The sequence below is a fragment of the Nanorana parkeri genome, unplaced genomic scaffold (genome assembly GCF_000935625.1).
Source record: "Nanorana parkeri isolate BGI_ZX_2015 unplaced genomic scaffold, ASM93562v1 scaffold302, whole genome shotgun sequence".
Classification (NCBI taxonomy): Eukaryota; Metazoa; Chordata; class Amphibia; order Anura; family Dicroglossidae; genus Nanorana; species Nanorana parkeri.
Window position 1 is genome coordinate 1453044 of NW_017306570.1, and position 9758 is coordinate 1462801.

General features: G+C 41.5%; 1 protein-coding gene across 1 annotated transcript in view; it reads right to left on the reverse strand.

Annotated features, from left to right (window-relative positions):
* Positions 1-9459, reverse strand: part of CHEK2 (checkpoint kinase 2) — a 32969-nt gene extending 23510 nt beyond the window's left edge. Inside the window, exons 1-7 of the mRNA XM_018557774.1 lie at positions 9214-9459; positions 5064-5188; positions 4783-4930; positions 4162-4252; positions 1301-1406; positions 995-1048; positions 532-596 (exon numbers count right to left, since the gene is read on the reverse strand). Of these exons, the coding sequence (XP_018413276.1) occupies positions 532-596; positions 995-1048; positions 1301-1406; positions 4162-4252; positions 4783-4930; positions 5064-5188; positions 9214-9457 (833 nt within the window). The 5' untranslated portion in view covers positions 9458-9459. The remainder of the gene's footprint in view (positions 1-531; positions 597-994; positions 1049-1300; positions 1407-4161; positions 4253-4782; positions 4931-5063; positions 5189-9213) is intronic.
* Between the last annotated feature and the right edge of the window lie 299 nt (positions 9460-9758).

The window sequence follows — 9758 nt, forward strand, 5'->3', positions numbered from 1 at the left end:
CCAGGGGGTCAGAACCCAGAGCTGGAGTTCTGCTAGCAAATAAACCGGTATTAAAAGATATCTGAAGGCTGCGATTGCGGCTCTCTCCTTCTACAAAATGCTGACTGGCTGTCCAGTTTGCTCAATATTTCAAATCACGGAGCTGAAAAATGTATGCACTGCAGGACTTCTGACTTCACATATCTGCATATTTGTTTGTCAGCTAGTGGCTTAGTATGACAGCAAGTCAAGTAGTATATTCAGAAGGTGATCAGTAAAGGCTGCCCCCTTATTTCTCTTACAACCAATTTACTTCAGTACAGTAAACATGGAGGAGGAGGAGGAGGAGGAGGAGGAGGAGGAGGAGAAGGAAGCTTGTAAATAATGTCAAAGTTAAGGTAACTTTGGCAAAAACAACTCAAGGGCTCACTGAAAATAAACTATACTTTCCCTTAAACTCTTCAGGTATAGAGCATTGTGCATAACATCCTTTACATACAATTTAACCTCCTCTAACTCAAAATGTGTTAAGATATTTTGTACATTACTCACAACTCCAAAACGATGAAAAAAAAGTCTTCTGTGTCAAAGAAGTTCTCAATCTTAATGATACAAGGCTGTAGACGATAAAAAAAAAAAAAAATTGAATAATGCAAACTGCACTGGCTTTTAACTAATTTGTACCTTGTGTATTTCATCAACATTACTCTCATGCTGTGGTAAACAGTGATTCCAAATGCTGCCAAATGCCACCAGCAGTTCATGTTTTGGGAATAGTGACATCAGTAGCTAAACATCATTACTAAGACTTTATTGGGTCTCCCTCTGCACATAGTATGTGAAGTACTGCTGGTGGGACTTTAGGTTTGGGAGGCACTGGTGAAAGGACACCCAGTTAGGAATCCATATCATTAGTTATTGTACGATTTTATGCCCATGTATAATGAATATTATCACATTTATAATGCTAAAAGTATAGTGCAGTTAAAATGAATAGTTCAAATCTTTTACTCACATGAGTCATTTTTTTTAGGATTTCAATTTCTGTGTCTGTGGAGATGGCATGGTTCTACAGAAAAGAAGATTTTCAATGTCTTAGTACCTAGGTGAATGTTTCCAACCAATAGGATTTTTATTAATATATATTTGTTGTTGAACAAAACAGGTAATATTCAAAAAACAAAACAAACCAGCACAACATGTTTGATTTTGACAAAGCTTAGCATCAAATTTGAGGAATTCAAGTATTTTCACACAGAATAACAACATTTTTAATAAATGAATGTACCAGAAAACATTAGTGTGTCAAATTCTTACTTACTAAGGAAGCAGAGCTCATCCGAAATGAACGCTTGCTAATAATTTTCACAGCCACCTTCCTGCATGTTAATTTTTCAAAGGCCAATTTGACTTCACCACAAGCCCCACTGAAATAACAGAAGAACTTTAAAGCAGAAGCCAGAACACGACAATAAAGACACAAATTACTGGAACAACCCGCTGTACATGCATTAAACATCTTCAAAACTAAAGTGTAAAAGTACAATAACATTTTCTTCTTAAGTCAGGTCATGCATTCATACTTTCCTGCATCCCATTTCAAAATATGCAGCCTAGGAGAAGGCATCACTGCAGAGGTTGTAGTAAAAAAAAAATATGCGATATGGATTTGTAAATAAACCATTAGATCTACCGATGTGACTCAGGGAGGTACTAGGCTGTCAGTCTGCCTCCATGGGTGGGATGAATCCACTTCCAGTTCATATTGTGAGCTGTGGTAGCACTACAAATGGCAGGCATGCAGCCACTTTGTTGCAGTGGTACCACCACATCCCATAGAACAGTTACGCAGAATAGCAAGCTTCGAAACAATCAGAATTTATCAGAGATTTACCTTTTAGAGCAGCCCTCTAGGTTCCTGCAACTGATACCCGACATCAATGTCTTTATTAGCATAGTGATACAGATGATTTAAAGCTAGTTATCGACAAATAAACAGAACTCCACAACTAAAAATCCAATTGAAATATATAAATGTGTACCGTTTAACTGTAATTACCGGCAGTTTGGTTTAGCTGACCTGTGATTTACACATCCTGCAACACTGTATAGCGAAGAGGGAGACACCACTTTATATTGCAGTTTCTCTGCTTAAATCGGTCATCTACTCTGCCCTTTGCTTATTGTTAGATGATAAATGAGGGGAGGTGATTCATAATCGAACCTTCCTAATACCTCAAGGCTTGGAAAACATGTTAGACTGGCATCAGGCAATGTAAAGTGCACAGTGATTTCTGCAGGTAATTGTGGAAAGATAACCAAGATCCTATAATTGGCAGTTCAGCGGTTACTCAAGCACTATTTGAAACAGGGCTTGACAAATTTGCTTTGAATCTATGAACAGCGAAAAGAAGTTAGGAGCAAGGTTTTTTTGTTTTTTTAAACAAAGTTTTATTTTCTTTTTTTTGTCAAATGTTTTTTATTAGGATTTTGAAGGTTATTAACAGACAGTTCTGTATTACATTATCCCAAACATGGGAGTATTAAAGAGAATTGCAGTGAGCATACTCGTACTATACAGAATAGACATAGAAAGGTAAAAAATTCAGTACAAAGTAAACAAGGTTGGTAGTTGTCATTTGCAATTACAGTCTTAATTGGCACACATGGCGATACTGGAGAAGTGTAGTGCAATCTTTGTTTATGTACGTAGGTGCATCCGACTTGTGTTTCTGTTAGCCAATAGCCAATAACAGGCTGACTATCAAACTCACCCACCGCCTGCTGTCAATCAGCAGAGAAGGGAACCTGAAGGAGAAAATTCTCCTTCAGGTCTGCTTCTCTACTGAGGAGCAGGGGCACGACAGACACAGTTACAACAGGCACGGCACAGGGGAGCACAAAACAGCGGAGCACAGTTACGGTGGGGCACGGCAGAGCATAGCACAGCATGGAGGACCTCAACACGGCTGGGTGGGGAATGCAGAGTTACAGCAGCCTCTCCTCCCCGCTGGGCGCCAGCTGCAGTGGTCTGTATCCCGCCCGATCCCCACTGCCTCTGCTGGTACAGGCAGGAAATGCAGCGGGTATTACGGGGATACAGACCACAGAATGCAGCAACTCCCAGCAGGGATGAACGGGGGGAGTAGAGTTGATGCGGAGGAGGCAGCAGCGGGGGACAGTGAATGGGATGGCAAAAGTCTGTGCGCCAGGACGCAACTCCTAGTCGCCATGGTGACCTGGCACCTGGGATTTGTCGATCCCTGATTTTAAATAAACTCATACATAGCGGTAGAGCTGTCTTAAAAGAAATAATCTGCGTGTTTCACTTCCATCACAAGCCCAAAAACAACGTTTATTTCTCATGTTCAGATAGAAGGCACAGCCACACAAATCATTCCTTTTTCCTCCTGGGACATCCAGAACTGCTGGTTTACTGCACAGGTACCGTCTAATACTATACAGCAGTGGCGTCACAAAGGGAGGTGCGGCCCGCACCCTGGTGACACCAAAATGTCTGTCATTTTGGTGTCACCCCCTCTAAAAAGTTGGGCACTCGGTCACGGACCAAGAGCCCGACGGTGTCAGGAGAGAGGAGGGGACTCAGGGCCATACCTCATCCCGCCAGGTGAACCTCCCTTCCTCTCTCTGCCGGCGTCCATCACCAAGATGGCCGCTGACGCGTCAATCAGATGGCCGCGCATGCACGATGACGACACGGCGGCCTGTGTCACTCGGTCTAGAGACCGGGTGACACCCGGCCTCGGGGCGCCCCTGCTATAAAGCCATTTATTCCAAACTGCATATAGCTGTTTCAAGGCTTGTAAGTGTGTGGCAAGTGCTATGCCATTGATGGCAGTCATGCTGATCTTCTCACTTTAATACTGAATCACTACCCAGAAACAAATATGCAGCGAATGAAGTCAAACTGTAGTCATATTTCCTGACTCGCATACTTGTTTCTGGTAGTGATTCAAAGCATTTAAAAGCAGAGGATCATCATGACAGCCAAGGAACTGCTGGTTTCAGAAAGAGACATTCGGAAAGGAAGCTTCTGTTTTTCTCTCATAAGTCCAGGTTTCCTTTAAAATCCACTTGAATACATAAGCAGACTATTTGTCCAATGAACAGTCATAATCATATAAACATTTAAAAGGCAGGTATAATGCAACTTTTACCTACCTTCCTATGGTTTTTGACATGATGTATAGGTCTGTAAATTCCTTAGGATAAACCGACTGATCATCGACCAACAGATCAGTGAACACAAAAACTGCAAAAAAAAAAAAAACTGTTACCTCTCAAATGGCTGCAAATAGTAGTACCATGTATGAGCAAGATTAGGCAATAACTCAATGTCTCTTATTGAGCAAATATAATTTACATACATTTGCTGTTTTATTGATCCATTTAGAAAAGATTGTAAAAGAACAGTTACATAATCCTGATTAAAACTGCATCAGTCTAGTCATGCATTTGTGCATTCAGGCAAACATGATCTAATTGAAGGGTGACTGATATTCTGGGAAAAAGAATTAAGATCAAAACACTTCAATGAGTGAGTCAGAACTGGAGGCAGTCTTGTACTGCCATCTTGTGACAAGCCAGGAATTTAGATTCTGAAAATAGCCTGTTAAATCTTCAGGTCACTGGGTTTTATGAATATTCTGTATTAGATGTAGTGTTAAAGGAGCGAATGCTGCAGTGATGAAATAGCGGAAGGCACCAAATTAAAATATCTGAGAAGAACATTGAGAAAACAAAACAAAAAAAACTAACTGCAAATAAAAATCCATAAAGTACCTTTGTTGGCGGGTAATGAAAGTGAAATTTCAGCATTGTTTGTTAAAGGCAATTTATTCCCCCGTCCAATAAGCTGCTTGTTAAGAAAAGTTCCGTTCCCACTTAAATCCTCAATGTAGGCAACCACCGACAAGCCAGGCCCAACTTCCTATTAGAAAGTTAAAACAGCTAAACATGCTGGTTTATTTTACCAAGATTTAAATACAAAAAATGATTTCCTCTTGTGCATGAAAACCCCCCAAACATTTATTACATTTCCCCCAGTCTCCTATACAACTCACCCTAAAAATCCGAAAGTGCTTTTTGCTGTAGGTTTTGTATCTCTCAGTCCGATTTATTATTGGTTTATCAAAAGTATAATCACTGTGCTTGTCCCTTCCAAATTCATATTGTTCATTAACACAATCTGTATAAAAGAAAAAAATGTAAAAAAAATAAAATGTTAGCATCAGGTTTTCATCAAAAGTATATATTATACTATATTTACTGAAAGTAGTAAATCAAGAACTGAATACACAGTTCAAATACTTTACAGTGCTCTGAATATAACAGTAGATCAATAGGTAGAGATCTTCCTTTTCTTTGGGTAGATTTATTTTCCCTCAGGTCTCCAGGACAGCACAAAGGACACCAGGGGAGGCACAGACAGCAATACAAGCTCAACAGAGGTTTTAACTTACTCTTTCTCCTTCTCCTTACTCGTCCAAAACTGGAAAAATCCTCTTACATCAAGTACGAGAATCCGATTTTCTCTCGTCCATTAAGGGACACATGAAATCTTTACTAATGGGATGTTCAAAAGCTGTCCAAAACAGCCGCTAACTCGCAAACAGCCGCTAACTCGCTGGGAACAAGAACTGGGACTGTCTGCAGCTAAAGTACCATCAGAAGGACTAATGACGAAGGCCTAAACCCCCCACCTGGCTAGGGGAAACATGAAAGATCAGGAGGAGAAAACATGGGGAACTACACCTCATGCACAAAAAGGTAAAGAAAAATGGTTGAATAACCAAAACGGGTATACCTTGACATGGGAGGTAAAACACCACGCTATAGACTAGAAGTTTAAAGCTTGTCAACCTAAGCCAACCAGAAGGTTGACTAAAACAAATTATATTCCTGCAGGGGAAGGTTAACAACCTGAACTGTGGTCAACAAGGAGAAGTGCTCCCCTTTGGGAACTGGACAGAGGAATCGAAGAACGATGTCCTGGCAGAGGAATGTCCAGAGAAACTAAGTCGAGAAGGCCATAAGCTTCGACTCACTTAACCCCATAAGGGTCCAAGGAACAACCTAGAATGGCTGCAGCCAAATCTTGGAGATGTTTGGACTACCAGGAACATGTTGTCCGCTAGGGTCCAAGCTGATTTTTTTCCACAGAAGGTTGTCTCATTGTCCCACAATGTGGGTGTCAGGAAAAGGCACTAGGATTAACACATGGGCCAGCATCCTGGAGAAGACTTGAGATGCAAGGCGAGACTGGAGAGGGCCCAGGAAGGTCAGGGGGATCAGCAAATAAGCTCCTTGGCTAACCACAAAGCTCAGAGGGTCCCCTGTGGGAAGGAACAGGGATGGTAGACCTGATGGATACCATGCAACATTTTTAGATTAGCATTTCCCAAAAAGAGGCTAGGTTCTTTGCAAGAACCTAGGTCAGCCTGGTATACAACTTGGTAAGAATAAACTGGTACAGGAGCGAGGACATGGAACTTTAGTTCAGGAGACCCCCAAGGGAACATGGGTAAGTACACTAGTCTGAGAAGTGGGCACAGGAAGATTGAAGGTGAGGAGCTGAAGAGGGAATCGTTTCCAAGGGTTTAGCCTATAATGCTGAAAGGGCACACTCTGCACATAAATTCCTGAAGGGCAAACTACCCATGAGGTTCTAGCATTCTACTTGCGGGTGGCTGGAGAACCAAGCTTGGGAAACCTAGGCGTGCCTACTGCAGAATTAGGGAAAATAATGGGGACTTGGCTAACCTTTACCTAGACATTTTTTGCTGAGGCAGGTGTACGCTCTGGCCTCCAGAGATATCCTTGATAATAATGTCATGTGTAGGTCCAAAGACCAAGCAGACAAGTGTCAGTATTCCAGCACTTTAAGCATGGGGTCTGTTTGTATAGACAACAGACCCCATACAGGAAAAAAACAGCTTGTTTAGCAGGCCATCACAACTGAAGCGTAAAGCATCAGATGTCTGTTTCACACGCTCAATCAGTAACTGCTCCACTGCCACGATGGAGAGATCTTTTTTTGGAGGGATTTAAGCCATTCCAGTATGGTTTTACAAATTGAGGACACAGCAAGAATAAGGTGAGGGGTACGGCATGCCAGCAAGAAATGGGTTTTGAAGAGGGATTCTAACTGTTGGTATGTAGAATCCATTAAAAGTGAGGACACACTAGTGGTTTCCCTGTTAAGGTGAGTCACTGGCAGATCCAAAGTGAGTATGGGCCAATGCTTAGCAAAAACCTTCCCAAACAAATCCACAAATCCAATAAGCATTTAAGGGGTGTCCAGGACCCACCAGGGTGATTCCAATCCCCTTAGAGAAATACAGAGAAGAGTGGATATAATGGGATTGACTTTCAGTTGCATGCGGTATGAACGTGTGGAGGTAAGGCAACTAAGCACAGGGTACAAAGCAAGAACTCAGGTACTTACAAAACTCAAAACATTGACAGCTGGTAAGGGTCAGATGACCAAAGTCACTGTAGATGGGCAGAAGGAATTGATTAAAGATAGGAGCTCCATGTGGGTCTTTGAAAAGCAGGAGCAGCAGGAGGGAGATGCATCCTTAACACTAAATGGTGGGACAGAGAGCGTGGCCTTCCCTGGTTCCTCTTTTCCGCCTTATCAGCAAGCTGATACATTTTTTTAAATTAAAATTCTTTGTTTTGGACTCAGAGATAACATAATTGGGTCTCTCTGCTTCTCTATGCAATGTAGGCAGATCCTCACAGGATGCTATGCATATGCTTCTTCAAAACATTACAACACCCTGCCTCAGTGCTCTGTCAAGAGCGCTAAAGCCCTAATGCAAGCAATGGGATGACTTCTGGGAAGAGTTATGCAAAATATCAAAATGCCTTGATGCAAGTTTTGAGATGTGGGTGTTCCTTGGCAGACTATATATGCATGCAGATTGCATTAAATAAGGCCCACAGATCATGTGGGACCTTCGTGATTGAAAGAGCTGAAATGCAATGAAAACGAGAGGACAAGACTGAGAAGGTAAAGGTGATATGACCTTATCAACAGTGGTTATAAGCACAATGCATAATGAAGTGGCAGATAGTCTGAAGCCTCACTGCATCTAATCCAACTATCACAAATATAAAGCTGTGGTCTTCCACATCTCATAATAACTACAATAGTAGAGAGTGTAAAATGCAGACATGAAAATAAGAGCCACGCTAAACAACATGGTAAACACGGGGCTGAGTTGTGACATTTTCTGGATTTTATATTTTAAAGTATTATTATTATACAGGATTTATATAGCGCCAACAGTTTGTGCAGCGCTTTACAATATAAGGAAGACATTACAACCACAAAACAATTCAAGACAAGATGGTAAGGAGGGCCCTAAGACACCTGCACTCAATACAGCGTAGCAATCTGGGAAGATGGTGGTGCTCGCAGTGATGCCACATTTGGCTCCCTGCAAAACTTCAGACAGAAGACAAGTTGATCACCAGCACACCCTGCGGAAAAGCTTCTTATTCTTTTGCTTTATTAAACAGTCACATCATGTCACAAGAACAACGTTTTGGGGTCACGCAGGACCTCTTCATTAGGTAGCCACAGTGACAACTGATAAAGAGACCCTGAAACGTTCTTGTGACATGAGACTGTTAAACAAAGCAAGAGGATAAGAAGCTATGTGCTGTGTAATCAACTTTTGTTCTCCATGGTCCCTGTGTGTTGTAAAGTAGCCACCGCTTCATGCTCACTCCCGTGATGGACTACAATCTCAGGTTTGGTTTACTAATTTGTACTGCGGTTGAAGTCCATCACAGGAGTGAGCTTGGAACAGTAACTACTTTACAACACACATGGGGAACAAAAGTAGCCCCCCTCCAGAAGGAAGGACAGTGTCAGCATGAAGTCAGAGATAATTTGAGGATCTACAGCCGAGTTATGCACAAATAAGATACATTTTTGTTAAAAGTTAAGTTAAGTTACTTAATTGTATTTTTAAGATTAGCTCCTAAGTTTACTGTCACTTTAAAATAATCTGTTAACTGTATTCTTCTTTGGCACTAGATTCTCCATGCTTGTTGTTATTTTGTGCACCCTACCAAGGAATCAGACAAGACGTGTACGACCACGCAAGTTGCTATGTGCTTAAAACAAAGAGAGAAAAGAGAGCGAGCAAGACATGGATATATAGATTTGAAAAAGTGTATGCAGCATAAAATAAATACCATGGTTCAAGAACCCTTTTCCTAAGGCCCAGAGGCGACCCCAAGGCTTTGGAGACTGCTCATCCATTTCCACATCTTCTGGAATAGAAGCTAGATCTTGTGCTGGAACGGTTTCCAAAGAGCTTAATGTACCAGAACCAGAAGAGGATGACTGGCTATATGACTGAGGAGCACTGGACGATGAACTAGATGTGCCTTGAGATTGCTGGGAGTGTTGGGATTCACCCTTCGTGTCATGGGACATAGTGAAACTAAATGAAAAGAAACAAATATATATAAAATTGACCAGCAAGTATATTGGAGGTTATATCTTGTGTATAGGTATATGCAGATGAATATACACTTTTAGCTACCGATCTTGTGCGCTGGGCTATTGCCACTGTTGCCCAAATGTCTACAACATATTCATTTTGTGCCATATATGAAAATATAAAAGTGGGTGTAAAACTTTTCAACAGCATGTTTGAAGTGTGAGCCACATCGGATAACTGATAGCAACCTATGTGACAGGACCATGGATCTTATAGATAGGTGTGAATGACAGG